This window comes from Pongo abelii, chromosome 20, assembly GCF_028885655.2.
Source record: "Pongo abelii isolate AG06213 chromosome 20, NHGRI_mPonAbe1-v2.0_pri, whole genome shotgun sequence".
NCBI classification, from domain to species: domain Eukaryota; kingdom Metazoa; phylum Chordata; class Mammalia; order Primates; family Hominidae; genus Pongo; species Pongo abelii.
The window spans coordinates 10,665,072-10,687,483 of NC_072005.2; the positions used below are offsets into that span (position 1 = coordinate 10,665,072).

General features: G+C 53.1%; 1 protein-coding gene across 1 annotated transcript; it reads left to right on the plus strand.

Moving 5' to 3' along the window:
* Positions 1-1,761: 1,761 nt before the first annotated feature.
* On the plus strand, positions 1,762-21,141 carry SLC44A2 (solute carrier family 44 member 2 (CTL2 blood group); the record flags this gene model as incomplete). The annotated part of the gene is given in 22 exon segments (NM_001133264.1): positions 1,762-1,919; positions 2,504-2,552; positions 4,249-4,322; positions 4,448-4,532; positions 7,587-7,671; positions 7,804-7,914; positions 8,004-8,064; positions 8,155-8,278; positions 8,396-8,479; positions 8,572-8,684; positions 11,273-11,404; positions 11,491-11,590; positions 11,679-11,771; positions 11,947-12,031; positions 12,831-13,093; positions 13,170-13,264; positions 14,155-14,258; positions 14,367-14,440; positions 14,534-14,604; positions 14,735-14,823; positions 18,925-19,009; positions 19,483-21,141. Coding segments are annotated over 22 exon segments (2,136 nt in total). The 3' UTR covers positions 19,605-21,141.
* Positions 21,142-22,412: the final 1,271 nt, after the last annotated feature.

Genomic DNA, 22,412 nt, shown 5'->3' on the forward strand with positions numbered 1-22,412 from the left:
CCACCTCCCAGGTTCAAACGATTCTCCTACTTCAGCCTCCCCAGTAACTGGGATTACAGGTGCCCACCACCACACCTGGCTAATTTTTATATTTTTAGTACAGATAGAGTTTTGCCTTGTTGGCCAGGCTGGTCTCGAACTCCTGACCTCAGGTGATCTGCCTACCTCGGCCTCCCACAGTGCTGGGATTACAGGCGTGAACCACCACACCCGGCTAATTTTTGATTTATTGATTGATTTATTTATTTTTTGAGACAGAGTCTCCCTGTGTCACTCAGGCTGGAGTGCAGTGGCCCGATCTCGGCTCATTGCAACCTCCGCCTCCCGGGTTCAAGTGATTCTCCTGCCTCAGCCTCCCAAGTAGCTGGGACTACAGGTGCACACCACAACATCCAGCTAATTTTTGTATTTTTACTAGAGACGGGGTTTCACCAAGTTGGCCAGGATGGTCTCGATCTCTTGACCTCATGATCCACCCACCTTGGCCTCCCAAAGTGCTGGGATTATAGGCATTAGCCACCACACCAGCCTATTTTCTTTTTTCTTTTTCTTTTTATTTTTTTGTTGGAGACAGAGTCTCACTCTGTCCCCCAGGTTGGAGTGCAGTGAGGTGATCTTGGCTCACTGCAACCTCCACCTCCTGGGTTTAAGCGATTCTCCTGCCTCAGCTTCCCAAGTAGCTGGGATTACAGGCATGTGCCACCACACTGGCTAATGTTTGTATTTTTAGTAGAGAAGGGGTTTCACCATGTTGGCCAGGCTGGCTTAGAACTCCTGATCGAACTGCCTCAGCCTCCCAGAGTGCTGGGATTACAGGCGTGAGCCACTGCGCCTGGCCTATGCCTGCTCTTTGAGGTCAGTTTTGGTTTCATACTTTTAGCCTCATTTTGCAGTTGAGGAAACTGAGGCTTAAGGAAGATAAGCCCTTTGTAAGTATCCTCTAGTTCAGAGGGTGCAGAAGGAGCATTTGAATTCAGGGCGACCCAGGAGGATGTGGGCTCCACAAGAGTGGAGATTGGGTCTCTCTGGTTCCTCACTGTATGCGGTGCCCCGCCCAAGGCCTGCACCCACTAAGGGCTGAATAAATACTTGTTCTAAGGCCAGGCCCAGTAGTGCACGCAGATAATCCCAGCACTTTGGGGGGCCACGGTGGGAGGAGCCCACGAGTCCAGGAGTTAAAGATGAGCCTAGGCAACATAGCAAGATCCCATCTCTACAAAAAAAATAAAAAATTATCCGAGTGCAGTAGAGCACCTGTAGTCCCAGCTACTCCGGAGGCTTAGTCAGGAGGATGGCTTGAGGCAGGGAGGTCGAGACTGCGATGAGCTGTGATTGCACCACTGCACTCCAGCCTGGGCAACAGAGGGAGATCCTGTTTAAAAAAAAAGCAGCAGACAAAAAGAAAACTAATTTCCTGCACAGGTTGGAGAAGTTTTCAGCACCAACACTCCACAGTTGGTTGTCTGGGTTTGGGCCGTGGGCCGTTTTCCCTCCCAGTGCCTCAGTTTCCACACCTGCAAAACTAAGCCACAGAAACGCCCTTTCAGGGTGGCCAGGGGTTCTAGGCGGCATCGCCCGGGGTGTTCCCAGGGTGAAGCCGCAGGGTTCCCGGGTGGGGGCGGGGAGGGCTAAATCCGGCCGGCCGGTGAGTGGCGGGAGCAGCTGCCGCCCCGCCCGCGCCCTCCCGGGTCCCTCAGTCTGGGCAGCTGCCCAGCTCGGGCCGGTCTGACCGGTTTGGGCCGCCCCGCCTGGCGCTGTGCTGGGAGGAGCCGCCGCCAGTCGCGCGGTCAGTGCCTCCCTCCAGACTCGGGAGGGCCGAGGGGGCGCGGGAGAGAGCGCGGGAGAGAGCGCGGGCGGCCGCCGGGGCTGGTCGCCTGCAGGGATGGGGGACGAGCGGCCCCACTACTACGGGAAACACGGTAGGCAGCGACCCCCGCCCGCAGACCCGGGCCGACCCCTCGGTCCCTCGGAGGGGGCCTCGAGAGGACATGGAACGCAGGGAAGGGGGCTGGAGGGGGAGCGCAATTGCAAATCTGCGCCTGGAGCCTCCCCACCATCAGCCAGGCCCCCTCACCCCACGTATCCCCCGGAGCCTCGCAGACGACCCTCCTTACTCTTCCCTACCCGAAGGACCTGCCCCTGTACCCCTCTGCCTGGCACTGCTGCCGGCGCCCCCTTCCCCCTATCCCACCTCAGACCTTCCCCATCTCCACCTGCTTCCCTGGAGGCCACCATTTCAGCCCTCTTCCCAGTGGGTGGCCGCCAGTTAATAAATTTCTTCACAATTAGTGATCCCTCCTTCCTCCCCTGTCCTGGCCTGCCAGAACTGGGGGCTTGGGTTGTGGTCACCTGGAGGTGGGTGAGGCAGAAAATTCCACAGGTCTCTGAATTTTATTCTTGCCAAGGCAAAGACACCCCTAGGGGCTTTTGGGAGGGGGGCTCTCCCAGACCTGTCTTGGTTCAGGTCTCCAATCCCACCCATCTTAATCTTCTTGACTTTCAGGAACGCCACAGAAGTATGATCCCACTTTCAAAGGACCCATTTACAACAGGTAAGGGCTCTGGGTTTTGGGGGGTTCTTCCCGCCAATACTACCCCAATCCCTGTCTCTTCACACCCCCTCCCATCTGTTCTCCAACAGACTGGTGACAAATAGTTGAAACTTTTTTTTTTTGAGATGGAGTCTTGCTCTGTCACCAGGCTGGAGTGCAGTGGCGCGATCTCAATCTCGGATCACTGCAACCTTCGCCTCCCGGGTTCAAGCAATTCTCCCACCTCAGTCTCCCGAGTAGCTGGGATTACAGGCGTGCACCACCACACCTGGCTAATATATATATATATATATTTTTGTACTTTTAGCAGAGATGTTTCGCTGTGTTGCCCATGCTGGTCTCGACCTCATGAGCTCAAAGCGATCCACCTGCCTTGGCCTCCCAAAGTGCTGGGATTACAGGAGTGAGTCACCACACCTGGCCTGGACTTAATTTACCATGTTTATATTTATTTATTTATTTATTTACTTATTTTTGAGATGGAGTCTTGCTCTGTCACCCAGGCTGGAGTGGTGCAATCTCAGCTCACTGCAACCTTCCCCTCCTGGTTCAAGCACTTCTTCTGTCTCAGCCTCCCCAGTAGCTGTGACTACTCAGAGGCTACTCAGGAGGCTGAGGCAGGAGAATTGCACTCCACTCCAGCCTGGAGGGCAAGAGCGAGACTCTGTCTCAAAAAAGTAATAACAAAAAAATAAAAGGCAGCCAGGCACGGTGGCTCACACCTATAATCCCAGCACTTTGGGAGGCCAAGGCAGGTGGATCACTTGAGGTCAGGAGTTCAAGACCAGCCTGGCCAACATGGTGAAACCCTGTCTCTACTAAAAATACAAGAATTAGCCGGGCATGGTGGCGGGCACCTATATTCCCAGCTACTTGGGAGACTGAGGCAGGAGAATCGCTTGAACCTGGGAGGTAGAGGTTGCAGTAAGCTGAGATTGTGCCACTGCACTCCAGCCTGGGCGACAGAGTGAGACTCCCTCTCAAAAAAAAGAAAAAAAAAAAAGTCTAGCTTGGGCAACATAGCGAGACCTTGTCTCTACAGAATATATATAAATTAAAAACAAAGCCGGGCGCGGTGGCTCACACCTGTAATCCCAGCACTTTGGGAGGCCGAGGCGGGCAGATCACGAGGTCACAAGATTGAGACCATCCTGGCTAACACGGTGAAACCCTGTCTCTACTAAAAATACAAAAAATTAGCCGGGCATGGTAGCAGGCGCCTGTAGTCCCAGCTACTTGGGAGGCTGAGGCAGGAGAATGGTGTGAACCTGGGAGGCGGAGCTTGCAGTGAGCTGAGATCGCGCCACTGCACTCCAGCCTGGGCGAGAGCGAGACTCCGTCTCAAAAAAAAAATAAAAAATAAAAAATAAAAATGTGTGGTGGTGTGCACCTGTAGTCTCAACTACTTGGGAAGCTGAGGCAGGAGGATCACTTGAGACCAGGAGTTCGAGGCTGTAGTGAGCTATGATCATGCCACTGTACTCCAGCCTGGATGACAGAGTGAGACTCTGTTGCACAAAGTTAAAAAATGAAATGAAATAAAAATTAAAATGCATGTGCCCTTTGGTACGACATTCAAACGACTCAGGAAAATATGTCCAAATAACACATGGATGAGGGTGTTTGCAGAGGGCAGATGGGCCCATGGTGCACACAGCACCAAGGCTCCTCCAAACGCTGCCACTCTGCTCCCCAGGGGCTGCACGGATGTCATATGCTGTGTGTTCCTGCTCGTGGCCATTGTGGGCTACGTGGCTGTGGGCATCATAGGTGAGTAGAGAACGGGGCAGGGCTTGGAGTTGCAGGGTAGACGGAGGCAGCCATAGCCTCTGGAGTGGGAACAGGGCTGGATCTGAGGAGTGGCAGTGTCTCAGTATCCCTGGATCTTTCCACAGCCTGGACTCATGGAGACCCTCGAAAGGTGATCTACCCCACTGATAGCCGAGGCGAGTTCTGCGGGCAGAAGGGCACAAAAAACGAGTGAGTTGACTCCTTGTGGCCTGGTGGGGCTGGGGAAGAGGGGGCAGAAGATTCTAGGCATTCCCCATCTCTCTAAGTCCAGTTAACAAGTGCTTATAGGCTGGGCGCGGTGACTCACGCCCGAAATTCCAACACTTTGGGAGGCCAAGGCAGGAGTATCGCTTTAGGCCAGGAGTTCGAGACCAGCCTGGCCAACATGGCAAAACCCCGTCTCCACTAAAAATACACAAATTAGCCAGGCATGGTGGCACATGCCTGTAATCCCAGCTACTCAGGAGGCAGAGGCAGGAGAATCACTTGAACCCAGGAGGCAGAAGTTGCAATGAGCCGAGATAGTGCCACTGCACTTTAGCCTGGGGGACAGAGTGAGACTCTGTCTCAAAACAAACAAACAAAAATTAGGTGGACGTGGTGGGGCACACCTCTAGTCCCAGCTACTCAGCAGGCTGAGGTGGGAGGATCCCTTGAGCTGGGAGGCCAAGGCTGCAGTAAGGTATGATTGTACCATTGCATTCCAGCCTGGACGACAGAGGGAGACCTGGTCTCAACAAAACAACAAGAAAAGAAAACAAGTACTGATAAATGTCCCACTACCCTCAGCCACTAGTCTAGTCCTTGGGGACACACAGCTCTAAATGAGATAGTAAGCATCCTGTTCTCTGGCAGCACACATTTTAAGGGAGGGAGAGACTGAGAGGGGACAGTCCTGGATTACGCGTCAGGTGGTGATGAACAGGTGAGACAACAGAGCAAGCACAGCCTGAGTGGCGTCACTTCCTGGCTCTGTGACCTAGGGCAGGTGTCTCAATCTCTCTGAACCTCGTTTTCCTCATCTCTAAAATGAGGATCATAACAGTCCCACCCTCATGGGGCTATTTTGATGGTTAGATGTGCCAATACATGCACAGAGCTTAGAATGCCACCTGGCATCGCTGGGTGTGGTGGCTCACACCTGTAATCCCAGCACACTTTGGGAGGCTGAGGTGGGAGGATCAAGACCAGCCTAGCCAACATGGTGAAACCCCGTCTCTACTAAAAATACAAAAAATTAGCCGGGCATTGTGGCTTGTGCCTGTAATCCCGGTTACTCGGGAGGCTGAGGCAGGAGAATTGCTTGAACCTGGGAGGCAGAGGTTGCAATAAGCCGAGATCGTGCCACTGCATTCCAGCCTGGGCAACAGAGCAAGACTCCATCTCAAAAAAAAAAAAAAAAAAAGAATGGCACCTGGCATAGAGTTGCTGATGCTGCAGTTTTTAAATTTATTATTATTATTATTATTTTGAAACAGAATTTCGCTGTTGTTACCCAGGCTAGAGTGCAATGGCACAATCTCAGCTCACTGCAACCTCCGTCTCCCGGGTTCAAGTGGTTCTCCTGCCTCAGCCTACCGAGTTGCTGGGATTACAGGCACATGCCACCATGCCCAGCTAATTTTTGTATTTTTAGTAGAGACGGGGTTTCATCATATTGGTCAGGCTGGTCTCGAACTCCTGACCTCAGGTTATCTGCCTGCCTTGGCTTCCCAAACTGCTGGTATTACAGGTGTGAGCCACCACACCCGGCCTATTATTATTATTACTATTATTATTATTTTGACACAGTGTCTCACTCTGTCAGCTGGTGGCAGGATCATAGCTCACTACAGCCTGGAACTCCTGGGCTCAAGCGATCTTCCCACCTGGGCCTTCCAAAGTGCTGGCACAAGACAGGCCTGAGCCACCCTGCCTGGCCCTATATAAAATATCTTTTTTTTTTTTTTTTTGAGACAGAGTCTTGCTCTGTCGCCCAGGCTGGAGTGCAATGGTGCGATCTTGGCTCACTGCAACCTCCACCACCCAGGTTCAAGCAATTCTCCTGCCTCAGCCTCGTAAGTAGCTGGGATTATAGGCGCCCGCCACCACACCTGGCTAATTTTTTGTATTTTTAGTAGAGACGGGGTTTCATCATGTTGGCCAGGCTGGTCTCAAACTCCTGACCTCAGGTGATCCGCCTGCCTTGGCCTCCCAAAGTGCTGGGATTACAGGCATGAGTTACCGCACCCGGCCATATAAAATATCTTAAAGGAAACAACAGGCCGGGCATGGTGGCTCACGCCTGTAATCCCAGTACTTAGGGAGGCCTAGACTGGAGGATCGCTTGACACCAGCCTGGGCAACATGGTGAAATTCTGTCGCTACCAATAATACAAAAAGTTAGCCAGATGTGGTTGCGCACGCCTGTAGTCTCAGCTGCTCAGGAGGATGAGGTGGAAGATCACTTGATCCCAGGAGGTAGAGGCTGCAGTGAGCCAAGATTGCGCCACTGCTCGCTCTGTCTGGGGAACAGAGAAAGACTCTGTCTCAAAAAAGAAAAAAAAAAAAGAGGCCGGGCGCAGTGGCTCACGCATATAATCCCAACACTTTGGGAGGCTGAGGCGGGTGGATCACCTGAGGTCAGGAGTTCGAGACCAGTGTGGCCAACATGGCAAAACCCCCTCTCTACTAAAAATACAAAAATTAGCCGGGCATCGTGGCAGGCACCTGTAGTCCCAGCTACTCGGGAGGCTGAGGCAGGAGAATTGCTTGAACCCAGGAGGTGGAGGTTGTAGTGAGCCCACGTCACACCATTGCACTCCAGCCTAGGCAACAGAGCAAGACTCCATCTTAAAAAAAAAAAAAAGAGAAAAATAAACAAAGTTTTCTATAGGGTGGTTAAGAAGTCTTAACAGTTAAGAAGTCTTACGGGTGTGGTGGCTCACACCTGTAATACCAATACTTTGGGAGGCCAAGGCAGGCAGATCACCTGAGGTCAGGAGTTTGAGACCAGCCTGGCCAACATGGTTGAAACCCCATCTCTACTAAAAATACAAAAATTAGCCAGGCTTGGTAGCGGGCACCTGTAATCCCAGCTACTCGGGAGGCTGAGGCAGGAGAATTGCTTGAACCCGGGAGGCGGAGCTTGCGGTGAGCCGAGATTCCACCATGGCACTCCATCCTTGGCAACAAGAGCGAGACTCTGTCTCAAAAAAAAAAAAAAAATCTTAACAGTTTCCATTCTCCCTTCTCTAACTCCAGGAACAAACCCTATCTGTTTTATTTCAACATTGTGAAATGTGCCAGCCCCCTGGTTCTGCTGGAATTCCAATGTCCCACTCCCCAGGTAACCTGTCCCCACCGTTCCCTTTTTCCTCTCCCCGCTTCCCATCCTTTTCCCCCTGTGAATGTGGGCTGGGACCTCTGTCCTGAGCAGTCTGTCCCAACCCCACCCAGTCCCTTCCTTCTCCCTTCCCAGATCTGCGTGGAAAAATGCCCCAACCGCTACCTCACGTACCTGAATGCTCGCAGCTCCCGGGACTTTGAGTACTATAAGCAGTTCTGTGTTCCTGGCTTCAAGAACAATAAAGTGAGTTGTAGACTGTCCTGACAGCCCAGGTATGGGCAGTGGCAGTGTACTAGCCTTGGGGACTCAACTCCCTCCATCTCCCTTGGCAGGGAGTGGCTGAGGTGCTTCGAGATGGTGACTGCCCTGCTGTCCTCATCCCCAGCAAACCCTGTGAGTCAGGGGATCCCAGGAAGCTCAGGTGGGGACAGGGAGACTGTGCAGAGGCTCAACCTGACTGGTTCCATCCTCTGCTCCATGCAGTGGCCCGGAGATGCTTCCCCGCTATCCACGCCTACAAGGGTGTCCTGATGGTGGGCAATGAGACAACCTATGAGGATGGGCATGGCGCCCGGAAAAACATCACAGACCTGGTGGAGGGTGCTAAGTGAGGATATTGGCGCACCACGCCAGGGTCCCACTTTTCTGGGTGGGACGGGCATCCCCTGGGGTTGGCCTGATCACGGAAGAAGGTCTGACCCGAGCCTTGTTCTCCTTCCCCCAGGAAAGCCAATGGAGTCCTAGAGGCACGGCAACTCGCCATGCGCATATTTGAAGATTACACCGTCTCTTGGTACTGGATTATCATGTAAGTCAGGAGGGAAGGGGCCTCTCCCCTGGCTGCCCCCTCTAAGCCTGGCCGAGGGTGGAGCCTGTTCATGACCGTTTTCTTTTCCCCAGAGGCCTGGTCATTGCCATGGCGATGAGCCTCCTGTTCATCATCCTGCTCCGCTTCCTGGCTGGTATTATGGTCTGGGTGATGATCATCATGGTGATTCTGGTGCTGGGCTACGGTGCGTTACCCCCTCCCTGTGTCTCCTCTTTCCTGAATCTGCACACCGCCCTGCCCTTTCCCGTGGAAATGGCCCATCAGGAAAAAAAAATGTCAGGCCGGGCGCGGCGGCTCACGCCTGTAATCCCAGCACTTTGGGAGGCTGAGGCAGGCAGATCACCTGAGGTCAGGGGTTCGAGACCAGCCTGACCAACATGGAGAAACCCCATCTCTACTAAAAATACAAAATTAGCCAGGCGTGGTGGCATATGCCTGTAATCCCAGCTACTAGGGAGGCTGAGGCAGGAGAATCGCTTGAACCTGGGAGGCGGAGGTTGTGGTGAGCCAAGATCACGCCATTGCACTCCAGCCTGGGCAACAAGAGCAAAACTCTATCTCAAAAAAAAAAGTCTCAGCACCGTAGTTAAGGATGCATACTCTGGTACCAGAATAGCAGAGGTTCAAATCCTGGCTTTGCCAATTCTTTGGGCAAGTGCCTCAACCTAACTGTGCTTCAATTTCTTTCTTTTTTTTGAGACGGAGTTTTGTTCTTCTCACCCAGGCTGGAGTGCAATGGCGCGATCTTGGCTCACTGCAACCTCCGCCTTCTGGGTCCAAGCTATTCTCCTGCCTCAGCCTCCCAAGTAGCTGGGATTACAGGCATGCACCTCCGTGCCCGGCTGATTTTGTATTTTTAGTAGAGACGGGGTTTCTCCATGTTGGTCAGGCTGGTCTCGACCTCCTGACCTCAGGAGATCTGCCCGCTTCAGCCTCCCAAAGTGCTAGGATTACAGGCATGAGCCACCGCACCCGGACTGCTTCAATTTATTTCTCTATAAAATGAGGGTAATTCATATTTCTAGTTGGCAAACTAAATGACAAGGAGGTAATGTGCGGATAAAATATGGGTAGGGGCCTGTTTAGTTCAGGCCTATGGAATCCAGAGGCACAATATTGTGCTCAACAAAACAATGCTTCATGTTTTGGATTTTTGTTGTTTTTGAGTTGTTGTTTTTTTTTTGTTGTTGTTGTTGTTGTTGTTGAGATGGAGTCTTGCTTTGTCGCCCAGGCTGGAGTGCAGTGGCACAGTCTGGGCTCACTGCAACCTCCGCCTCCCGGGTTCAAGCAATTTTCCTGCCTCAGCCTCCTGAGTATCTGGGATTACAGGCACCCACCACCATGCCTGGCTAATTTTTTTGTATTTTTAGTAGAGACGGGGTTTCACCATGTTGGCCAGGCTGGTCTTGACTTCCTTGTGATCTGCCTGCCTCGACCTCCCAAAGTGCTGGGATTACAGACGTGAGCCACTGCGCCCAGCCTTGATTTGTTTTTTGAGACAGAGTCTCACTCTGTAACCCAGGCTGGAGTTCAGTGGCACAATCACAGCTCACTGCAGCCTTGACCTCCTGGGCTCAAGTGATCCTTCCATCTTGGCCTCCCGAGTAGCTGAAACCACAGGCACGCACCATCATGCCTGGCTAAATTTTAAATATTTTTGTAGAGATAGGCTCTCCCTATGTTGCCCAGGCTAGTCTTGAACTCCTGAGCTTGAGCAGTCCTCCCGCCTTGGTCTCCCTAAGTGTTGGGATTACAGGCGCAAGCCACTGTGCCCAGCCCATATTTTGATTATTCCTTGAACTTTCCTGGAAGAAAAATGCTTGGCAATCCAATTTGAGGACACTCATAGTAAAATATTCATATTAGTAGTGGTTTCTAGCTGGGTGCGGTGGCGCACGCCTGTAATCCCAGCAATTTGGGAGGCCAAGGCAGGCGGATCACCTGAGGTCGGGAGTTCGAGACCATCCTGACCAACATGTAGAAACCCCATCTCTATTTTTTTTTTTTTTTTTTTGAGACAAGAGTCTCGCACTGTCGCCCAGGCTGGAGTGCAGTGGCACGATCTCAGCTCACTGCAACCTCCGCCTCCCGGGTTCAAGCAATTCTCCTGCCTCAGTCTCCTGAGTAGCTGAGAGTACTGGCGCCTACCACCATGCCTGGCTACTTTTTTTTTTTTTTTTTTTGTATTTTTAGTAGAGATGGGGTTTCACCATGTTGGTCAGGCTGGTCTCGAACTCCTGACCTCATGATCCACCCGTCTTGGCCTCCCAAAGTGCTGGGATTACAGGTGTGAGCCACTGTGCCCGGCCAACCCCATCTCTATTAAAAATACAAAATTAGCCGGGCATGGTGGCGCATGCCTGTAATCCCAGCTACTTGGGAAGCCGAGGCAGGAGAATCGCTTGAACCCGTGAGGTGGAGGTTGCGGTGAGCCGAGATTGTGCCATTGAACTCCAGCCTGGGCAACAAGAGTGAAACTCCATCTCAAAAAAAAAAAAGAGAGAACTTAGACCATGGCAGCATATGATTATGATTCCAAGTAGGGGGAAAGGGTTCTGGAAGGTCTCCTCTGAAGGTGACACTTGAGCAGAGACCTAAGGATGTGTGGGATCCAGCCATGGGGAGAGAATGCACCGGGCAGTGGGAACTGCAAGTGTAAAGTCCCTGAGGCAGAAGCCTCGATGTTTGCTTCTGTTAAATGGGGGCAGTTGTAGCTGCTTTGCAAAGTTGCAGGAGGCACTGCTGGACTGAGCTTGTGGTTCCCCCATGCAGGAATATTTCACTGCTACATGGAGTACTCCCGACTGCGTGGTGAGGCCGGCTCTGATGTGTCTTTGGTGGACCTCGGCTTTCAGACGGATTTCCGGGTGTACCTGCACTTACGGCAGACCTGGTTGGCCTTTAGTGAGTCACAGTCTCCCAATCCTGCCCCCACATGAGGCCTTGGAGGGAGTGGGAAGCCTAGTCAGCTCAGCCTTTGCCCTTTGCAGTGATCATTCTGAGTATCCTTGAAGTCATTATCATCTTGCTGCTCATCTTTCTCCGGAAGAGAATTCTCATCGCGATTGCACTCATCAAAGAAGCCAGCAGGTGGGGGCCAGGGCGCCAGGGGCCTGGATGGAGCTGTCCCTAGACTTGTGTCTTTTGCCCTGATGCCTGTGTCTCTGCTCTTCCCTAGGGCTGTGGGATACGTCATGTGCTCCATGCTCTACCCACTGGTCACTTTCTTCTTGCTGTGCCTCTGCATCGCCTACTGGGCCAGCACTGCTGTGTATCTGCCCCCAGACACTGATCTCTGACCCCAGGGATGGCTAAAGACCAACTTTGCCTAGAAGTGACCTGCAGCTTAGGGACAGGGCTGGAAACTGGTGGGAGAATGGATTCTTGCCCATAAAAGTCCCTGGGGTCCTCAGTCCTAGACCTCTGCTTCCTTAACGAACCTCCAGCTTCCTGTCCACTTCCAACGAAGCGGTCTATAAGATCTTTGATGACGGCCTCTGCCCATTTACTGCGAAAACCTGCAACCCAGAGGTGGGCATCCCTGGGGTGGGGAGGGCAGGTATTGCCCCACCAGGCCCCAGATGATTTGAAACCTCTCATGTCCACTTGGAGGTTCAGCAAACAATTGGCCCCTGTTGCATGTCCTGTGCTGGGTGTGGGGGAGGATGCACGGTGGGGAAGAGACTCTCTAACTGGATCGAACAATTTCCCAGGGCAAGCTGGCTTCCTCTCTTCAGCTTGACGTGGCCTTCACCCTGGGTGCTAAATCACCCATTTTTCCCTACTTCCTTTTTTTTTTTTTTTTTAATGAGACAGACTCGCTCTGTCGCCAGGCTGGAGTGCAGTGGCACAATCTCAGCTCACTGCAACTTCCAGCTCCCTGGTTCAAGCGATTCTCCTGCCTCAGCCTCCCGAGTAGCTGCGATTACAGGCACACACCAGCACACCAGGCTAATTTTTGTATTTTTAGTAAAGACAGGGTTTCACCATGTTGGCCAGGATGGTCTCAATCTCCTGACCTCGTGATCCACCTGCCTCTACCTCCCAAAGTGCTGGGATTACAGGCATGAGCCACCTCGCCCGGCCCATTTTTCCCCATTTCATTTCGTGTCTCCAGGCCCTCTTCTTGACCCCAGTGATGGCCACGTCTTGTTTCTAGAATCCCTTCCTTGGCACAAGCCTTATTCTGAACCCTTAATTCCTTCCCTTAACTCCAATCCCTGTCTCCTGTCATACCTCATGGTTTTCCTGTCCCCACACCTGATGCTCAGAGCCCACTGTGAACCCCTGGTGCCTCTTTTTGGACTCGGTTCTCCCTTCTCTCCCACAGACCTTCCCCTCCTCCAATGAGTCCCGCCAATGCCCCAACGCCCGTTGCCAGTTCGCCTTCTACGGTGGTGAGTCGGGCTACCACCGGGCCCTACTGGGCCTGCAGATCTTCAATGCCTTCATGTTCTTCTGGTTGGCCAACTTCGTGCTGGCGCTGGGCCAGGTCACGCTGGCTGGGGCCTTTGCCTCCTATTACTGGGCTCTGCGCAAGCCGGACGACCTGCCGGCCTTCCCGCTCTTCTCTGCCTTTGGCCGGGCGCTCAGGTGGGCTGGCGTTGCGGGCAGGATGGGGTGGAGGACGAGGCCTGGCCCAGCCACCGACCACCCCCTCGGCCCGCAGGTACCACACAGGCTCCCTGGCCTTTGGCGCGCTCATCTTGGCCATTGTGCAGATCATCCGCGTGATACTCGAGTACCTGGATCAGCGGCTGAAAGGTACGGCCCACCCACGGTTCGCATTAGCTCCTGTTTGGGGGGCGAGGCTGAATAGCAAACCAGGATTGGTTCTTGCTTGGAGGTGGGCGGGGCCAAGATAATAGAGCAGTGATGGGTTTCTGTCTATGACGGGGTGGAGCTGAGGAGTTAGCGTGATTAAGTCCTGCGATGGAGGAGCAAACTAGAGAACCTACTGGGTGGAATTCTTGCTGTTGAGGGGACAGGCCCAAGAGGCCTGGCCCACCATTGGTTATTACCAGAGTGAATTGGAGTGGGATATATTTGCGCTGAAGAGAGGAGGAATAAAACTGGTTTATTAGCCGGGCGCCGTGACTCACGCCTGTAATCCCAGCACTTTGGGAGGCTGAGGCGAGCGGATCACCTGAGGTCAGAAGACCAGCCTGGCCAACATGGTGAAATCCCGTCTCTACTACAAATACAAAAATGAGCCCGGCATGGTGGTGTGTGCCTCTGTAATCCCAGCTACTCGGGAGGCTGAGACAGGAGAATCACTTGAACTCCGGAGGTGGAGGTTTCAGTGGGCCGAGATCGAGCAACTGCACTCCAGCCTGGGCAACAGAGCGAGACTCCATTTCAAAAAAAAAGAAAAAAAAACTGGTTTATTTTTCTTAGAGGAAGGGCTGTGGGGCTGGGATTGATGGTACTTTGTTTTAGAGACAGAATCTCTCACTCTGTCACCCAGGCTGGAGTGCAGTGGCACCATCATAGCTCACTGCAGCCTCAAACTCCTGGGCTTAAGTCCCTGTCTCTTTGACAGCATGGACTCAGGAGACCTGGACATTGGCAAGTGTGTGAGATAGGGAAGATGAGATCCCTTCTAAGTCAGGCTGGTGTCCCCTCACTTCCACATCCCTTCCCTTCTCTTCCAGCCGCAGAGAACAAGTTTGCCAAGTGCCTCATGACCTGTCTCAAATGCTGCTTCTGGTGCCTGGAGAAGTTCATCAAATTCCTCAATAGGAATGCCTACATCATGGTGTGTGGGCCTGGGACCCCCAAACAACCCACCAGCTCCTGCTGGGTGAGAGGACCACCCCCCATGCCCACCCAGTGGGTCTGATCTCTCCCTCCCACGCTCCTCCAGATTGCCATCTACGGCACCAATTTCTGCACGTCGGCCAGGAATGCCTTCTTCCTGCTCATGAGAAACATCATCAGGTCAGGAATCCTTATCATCTTCCTCCTGCCACCCACCTCTTCCCCTAGTCCCTGAAGCCAGCATTCACACCTGCTCCTCACTGTCCCCTGCAGAGTGGCTGTCCTGGATAAAGTTACTGACTTCCTCTTCCTGTTGGGCAAACTTCTGATCGTTGGTAGTGTGGGTGAGTGCCGCCCACCTGGCCTCTCAGGGTGTGGAAGCCTGATTTCTGTCTTCTGTGATGGGTGTCATCTTCTTAGGAGGCTGTTTCCTATATCCAGAACCCTTCACCATCTTGCTTTCTTCTTCTCCAGGGATCCTGGCTTTCTTCTTCTTCACCCACCGTATCAGGATCGTGCAGGATACAGCGCCACCCCTCAATTATTACTGGGTTCCTATACTGGTATGGACCTCTGGGGAGAGATGGGGGTTTGGGAAGAAAGAGGTGTTGGGATTTGCTTGGTCTTCTTTGACTAGATAAATGTGGATAGAGGTCAGAGGTGGAGAATTGATTATTTATTCAGACCACAAACTTTTTGTTTGTTTTTGAATCAGAGTCTTGCCCTGTCGCCCTGGCTGGAGTGCAGTGGTGCAATCTTGGCTCACTGCAACCTCTGCCTTCCGGGTTCAAGTGAATTCTTGAGCTTTTGCCTCCCAAATAGTTGGGATTACAGGCGCCTGCCCCCACACCTGGCTAATTTTTGTATATTTATTTTTTAATTTCAATTTTAATTTATTTATTTATTTATTTTTGAGACAGACTCACTCTGTTGCCCAGGTTGGAGTACAGTGAAATGATCTTGGCTCACTGAAACCTTCACCTCTCTAGTTCAAGCGATTCTCATGCCTCAGCCTCCTGAGTAGCTGGGATTACAGGCACCTGCCACCACATCTGGCTAACTTTTTTTTTTTTTTTTTTTTTGAGATGGAGTTTCATTCTTGTTGCCCAGGCTAGAGTACAATAGGGTGATCTCAGCTCACTGCAACCTCCACCTCCCAGGTTCAAGCAATTCTCCTGCCTCAGCCTCCCAAGTAGCTGAGATTACAGGCATGCACCACCGCGTGTGGCTAATTTTACATTTTTAGTAGAGACGGGGTTTCTCCATGTTGGTCAGGCTGGTCTCGAACTCCTGACCTCAGGTGATCCACCTGCCTCAGCTTCCCACAGTGCTGGGATTACAGGCATGAACTACCACACCCGGCTAATTTTTGTATATTTAATAGAGATGGGGTTTCACTGTGTTGGCTGGGCTGGTCTCAAACTCCTGACCTCAAGTGATCCACCTGCCTCGGGCTCGCAGAGTACTGGGATTGCATATGTGACCCACCACGCCCGACCTCAGACCACAAACATTATCGAGCACCTACTGTGTATCAGGCATCGAGGTGGAGGGCTTCCCTCTAAAGGCCTTAGAGTTTGGGGGTAAACAGATATTCCTCCATAATGATATTGGTGAATGTATGATTGCAAACTGGGACATGCCACTAGTATGTCTGCATAGCACAGGGAACTGTTTGAACCTGTGGTGGGGGCCTGGGTAGGTGTGGGGGTCCAGTTGGTGCCACGCAGGTGATGTTGGATCTGAGATCTGAAGCTGCAGGCAATATCCAGGCAGAGGGAACAGCAAGTACAGTGGCCCTGAGGTGGGAGTGTGCCAGGAAGCAGTGGGGCTGACGTGGAAGGAGTAAAGAAGTGGAGATAAGGGCCAGGCACCGAGGCTCACACCTGTAATCCCAGCACTTTGGGAGGCTGAGGCAGGTGGATCACTTGAGGTCAGGAGTTTGAGACTAGCCTTGCCAGCATGGCAAAACCCAATCTCTACAAAAAAAATACAAAAATTAGCCAGGCGTGGTTGCGGGCGCCTGTAATACCAGCTACTTGGGAGGCTGAGGCAGGAGAACTGCTTGAACCTGGGAGGCAGAGGTTGCAGTGAGCCGAGATCGCGCCACTGCACTCCAGCCTGGGTGACAGAGTGAGACTCTCTCTCAAAAAAAAACAGTGGAGATACAGCCAAGGAGGTAACAAGGCTGTGGAGGGATTGAGCCTTCATTGCAAGGGCAGTGTTGTATCTCAGTGTAGGTCTTGAAGCCCAGTGACCTAGTTTCTTATCTTAGTTCCTCTATTTAGTAGTTCTAAGATGAGTAAGAGTAATCTTGGGCAAATTATTTAATCCTCTAAGGTCCACTGACTTTTTTTTTTTTTTTTTTTTTGCGATGGAGCCTTGCTCTGTCGCCCACGCTGGAGTGCGATGGAGTGATCTCTGCTCACCACAACCTCCACCTCCCGGGTTCAAGCGATTCTCCTGCCTCAGCTCCCCGAGTAGCTGGGATTACAGGCACATGCCACTGTGCCTGGCTAATTTTTGTATTTTTAGTAGAGACAGGGTTTCACCCTGTTGGTCAGGCTGGTCTCGAACTCCTGACCTCAGGTGATCCACCCACCTCGGCCTTCCAAAGTGCTGCGATTACAGGCATGACCCCCTGTGCCTGGCCATTTCATTGTTTTAAAATTGTAATTTAATATAATAGAGATAGGCCAGGTGTGGTGGCTCACGCTCTACTATAATAACAATAATAATAGAGGGAGGGTCTCCCTATATTGCCCAGGCTGGTCTTGAACTCTGGACTCAAGGGATCCTCCTGCCTCAGCCTACCAAAGTGCAAGGACTACAGGCATGAGCCACCACACCCAGCCAGGTCCACTGACTTCAGTCAACAAATGTTTATCTAGCAGCTACCAAGGCCGTGTGAGTCTCCAGATTGCTAGGGATGTAGCAGTAAATGGGACTGGGTCTAGTGAGGATGTGAGCATTAAACCTGAAAGTCCTAAACATGCATAAAATTGCAGCTGCACCAAGAGCTCAGGAGGGGTGCCCAGTGCTAGGAGGACATAAAATAGGCTCTAGAGGCCGGGCGTGGTGGCCCACACCTGTAATCCCAGCACTTTGGGAAGCCAAGGCGGGCGGATCATGAACGTCAGGAGATCGAGACCATCCTGGCTAACACAGTGAAAACCCATCTCTACTAAAAATACAAAAAAATTAGTCAGGTGTGCTGGTACGCACTTGTAGTCCCAGCTACTCAGGAGCTGGGACTCCTGAGGCAAGAGAATCCCTTGAACCCGGGAGGTGGAGGTTGCACTGAGCCAAGATCCCACCACTGTACTTCAGCCTGGGTGACAGAACAAGATTCCATCTCAGGAGGGGGGAAAAAAAAAGGCTCTCAGCCAGACGCAGGGGCGCACATATATAATCCCAGCACTTTGGGAGGCCGAGGCAGGCAGATCGCTTGAGCTCAGGAATTTCAAACCAGCCTGGGCAACATGGCAAAACCCCGTCTCCACAAAAAAATACAAAAATTAGCTGGGTATGGTGGCACATGCCTGTAGTCCCAGCTCCTTGTAAGCCTGAGATGGAAGGATCACTTGAGCCTGGGAGGTCAAGGCTGCAGTGAGCTGAGATGGGGCCACTGCACTCCAGCCTGAGCAACACAGTGAGACCCTGTCTCAAAAAAAAAAAAACGCCCACTCTAGGTGTCATAGCTGGTTTCCTGGAGGAGGTGGGACTTGAGGACTTTCTCTTTGAGCTGAAAGCAGAAGGTTGATGGGGCATAAATTAGATTTAATTCAGGACAATAGCACATGCAGAGGCCCAGGGGTTAAAGAAAACAAGGGTGAGGCTGGGTGCAGTGGCTCATACCTGTAGTCCCAGCACTTTGGGAGGCCAAGGTGGGCGAATCTCTTAAGCCCAGGATGGATAATGGGTAACGTGGCAAAAACCCATCTCTACAAAAAATACAAAGGTTAGCCGGGCACGGTGGTGCACATCTGTAATCCCAGCTACTCTGGAGGCTGAGGCGGGAGGATCACTTGAGCCCAGGAGGCAGAGGTTGCAGTGAGCTGAGATTGCACCACTACAATCCAGCCTGGGCTACAGAGTGAGACCATGAGACCCTGTCTCAAAAAAAAAAAAAAAAAAAAAAAAAAAAAAAGGCCGGGTGTGTGGTGTGTGGTGGCTCCCGCCTGTAATCCCAGCACTTTGGGAGGCCGCGAGGCAGGTGGATCACCTGAAGTCAGGCGTTCCAGACCAGCCTGGCCAACATGGTGAAACCCCGTCTCTGCTAAAAATACAAAAATGAGCCAGGCATGGTGGCACGTGCCTGTAGTCCCAGCTCCTCTGGAGGCTGAGGCAGAATTGCTTGAACCTGGGAGGCAGAGGTTGTAGTGAGCCGAGATTTCACCATGGCACTCCAGTCTGGGCGACAGAGTGAGATTCCGTCTCAAAAAAAAAAAAAAAAGAAAAAGAGAGAGAGAGGGAGAGAGAGAAAGAGGGCTTTGTGTGGATGGTGGGGCCCTGCCAGCGGGGGTGAGGGGTTGGGATGTCACTAATCCAAAGAGGGTTTCTTGGCAGGGGAAGGACATGGTCCCAGCGTAGGATGGACTCAGTGGGTGGGGGCTGCTCTGGGAAGGACGCGGAGCAGGGACACCTTGTTTCTCCTTGCCCAGACGGTGATCGTTGGCTCCTACTTGATTGCACATGGTTTCTTCAGTGTCTATGGCATGTGTGTGGACACGCTGTTCCTCTGCTTCTGTGAGTGACCCCTCACCCCAAACCTTGCTGGGCCCCAAATCCCTTCTTTCCACTGGGCATCACATCACCCTCCAACGGGGAAACATGCTCGCCTGCCCCCAGCTTCCCCAGGGCTTGGCTGTCCCTCGTCCTGGGTCCCCAGCCTGTCCTCCTGGTTTCCTTTTGCGCTTAGAAGCAGCTCCGACCTCCTGTCCACTGGCCCAGGCTGCAGCCTGGACGCTGCCCTGGAGCCCGCCCGCGCTTCGCAGTTTCTGGCTTTGATTGGGGGGTGGGATCTGTGGCTGCCACTAACTCTGGTCTCTCCATCTGTTTTTTTTTTTGTTTGTTTTTTTCTTCTCTCTTCCTCTCCTCCATGCCTGCTGGCTTCCCTGTTCTTCCCTGCCTCCCTCTTTCCCTCCCTTCCGGTTCCCTCCCTTCCGGTTCCCTTTCCGACCACCCCATTTTCCCCCTGCTGGTTCCCGGGGGGAGCCCAGGTGAGGACCTGGAAAGGAATGACGGCTCTCAGGAGCGACCCTACTTCATGTCGCCCGAGCTGAGAGACATCCTGTTGAAGGGGAGTGCGGAGGAGGGGAAGCGGGCGGAAGCCGAGGAGTAGAGAGTGAGGGAGGCTGGCGTGGAGGCCAGGTTTCCTCCATGCAGATTGGGGGTGCATGAAGTGGGGGGGCTTCCTGGCCTGGGAGTGTGGAGATCCTGTGTGTCCCTTGGAGCCCACTACAGTCTGCCCCTCTCTGGTCCCAGTGTGTCTGCTTTCTAACCCTCTGAGGCTTCTCTGTGACCCTCATCCACCCCCCCGTCCTTGAGGCCCCTGCCTGTGGGCTCCCCTTATGCCTCCTGCTCTGGGACCTCTCTCCACAGTGGAGGACCTGGAGAGGAATGACGGCTCGGCCGAGAGGCCTTACTTCATGTCTTCCACCCTCAAGAAACTCTTGAACAAGACCAACAAGAAGGCAGCGGAGTCCTGAAGGCCCCGCGCTCCCCACCTCTCAAGGAGTCTCACGCCGCAGGGTGCTCAGTAGCTGGGTCTGTTCCCCCAGCCCCTTGGGCTCACCCGAAGTCCTATCACTGCCGCTCTGCCCCTCCCCATGAGCCAGATCCCACCAGTTTCTGGACGTGGAGAGTCTGGGGCATCTCCTTCTTATGCCAAGGGGCGCTTGGAGTTTTCATGGCTGCCCCTCAAGATTGCGAGAAACAAGTAAAAACCCATTGGGGCCTCTTGATGTCTGGGATGGCACGTGGCCCGACCTCCGCAAGCTCCCTCATGCTTCCTGTCCCCCGCTTACAAGACAAGGGGCCAGACCACAGGAAGGACGGTGTTTGTGTCTGAGGGAGCTGCTGGCCGCAGTGAACACCCACGTTTATTCCTGCCTGCTCCGGCCAGGACTGAACCCCTTCTCCACACCTGAACAGTTGGCTCAAGGGCCACCAGAAGCATTTCTTTATTATTATTATTTTTTAACCTGGACATGCATTAAAGGGTCTATTAACTTTTTTTCCGTCTGTCTCAACAGCTGAGATGGGGCCGCCAAGGAGTGCCTTCCTTTTGCTCCCTCCTAGCTGGGAGTGACTGGGGTGGGAGTGTGTGTGCCCAGGTGGGGGTGTCTCCTGGCTGGGAAGGAGGGAGAGGGAGGGAGAGTTTTGCGGGGGCTGGCAGTGGAGAGTGGGCTGAAGAGGAGATCGCTAATAGCTGTTTAATGGAAACCTGCTGGGCTGGAGGGAGTTAGGCTGAATTTCCCGACTTCCTCTGCCAGTTATTGACACAGCTCTCTTTGTAAGAGAGGAAACTAAACCCACCCAAGGGATGATTTCAGGGGGAGAGGTGGAGGGCAGATGCCCTGGGCAAACCGGGCCCCTCTGCCCACACACCTCACTTGATCCTTTTGCCAAACTTGTCGAACTCAGGGGACCTGGCTTCCCAGTTGCCCCCTTGCCATATTCCAAGGCCCCCTCAGACTTCACGTCTCTGCTCATCAGCACTGTCCCAGGATCCTGGAGAGGGAGAACCCCTGGCCCCAGGGGAAAGGGGGGGGGGTCTCCCGTTTCCTGTGCCTGCGCCAGCCCTGCCCCCATTGCGTCTGCACACCCCTGCGTGTAACTGCATTCCAACCACTAATAAAGTGCCTATTGTACAGGTCCAGGCCTGGTGTGTTTGTGGGGGGCAGTGAGCCAGTGGCGGCTGGTAGGGGGAACCCCAGCTTCCAAGGCCCTAGGAGTCTCTGAACTAGGGCGATTCTCTCAAAGGGAAGGAGGGGGGGGTGGGCAGGAAACCCACTGGCTGCTGGCTCTGCCTGAATTCCAACCTTCAGGCAGCTCAGATTTCCCCTGATTAGGCCCTAATCCCTGGACTCCAGAAGGCAGAGGCAGCGTGTCCACCTCCCCCATCACCCATCCTGGACACATGCCCCCAGGCCTCCCCTCTCTCAGGGCCCAGGCACCTGAGGTCCTGCAGTCACTATGCTCCCCAGCTACTTTGGATCTGCGAAGGGACTGACCCCTTGGGGTGGGCCCCGCTGCCTGGAAGCTCGCTGCTGCCCCCTTGTGCCAGCTGCCACTGTCAGTCACCTCCAGGCAATCCGCCCCAAGATTTCAACTGTGTCCACCTTACCCTCTCGGGGAATTTTTCTTCAATATCCACCACTTTTTTTTTTTTTTTTTTTAGACGGTCTCGCCCTGTCACCCACGGTGGAGTGCAGTGGTGCGATCTCGGCTCACTGCAACCTCCGCCTCCCGGGTTCCAGCGATTCTTCTGCCTCAGCCTCCCGAGTAGTTGGGATTACAGGCGCCTGCCACCACGCCTGGCTAATTTTTTGTGTTTTTAGTAGAGACGGGGTTTCGCCATGTTGGGCAGGCTGGTCTCGAATTCCTCGCTTCAAGTGATCCGCTCGCCTCGGCCTCCCAAAGTGCTGGGATTACAGGCGTGAACCACCTGGCCCAGCCTTTTTTTTTTTTGAGACAGGGTCTCACTCTGTGGCTGAAGCTGAAGTGCAGTGGTGCAATCGTGGCTCACCGCAGCCTCAGGTGATCCTCCCACCTTAGCCTCCCGAGTAGCTGGGACTACAGATACACAACACCACACCTGACTAATTTTTGTATTTTTTGTAGAGATTGAGTTTTACCACATTGCCCATGCTGGTTTTTTTTGTTTGCTTGTTTGTTTGTTTGTTTTTGAGACAGAGTCTCCCTTTGTGGCCCAGGGTGGAATGCAGCGGCACAGTCTCAGCTCACTAAACCTCCCAGATTCAAGTGATTCTCGTGCCTCAGCCTCCCGAGTAGCTGGGATTACAGGCGCGCACCACCACGTCCAGCTAATTTTTATAGTTTTAGTAGAGACGGGGTTTCACCATGTTGGCTAGCCTGGTCTCAAACTCCTGACCTCATGTGATCCACCTGCCTCGGCCTCCCAAAG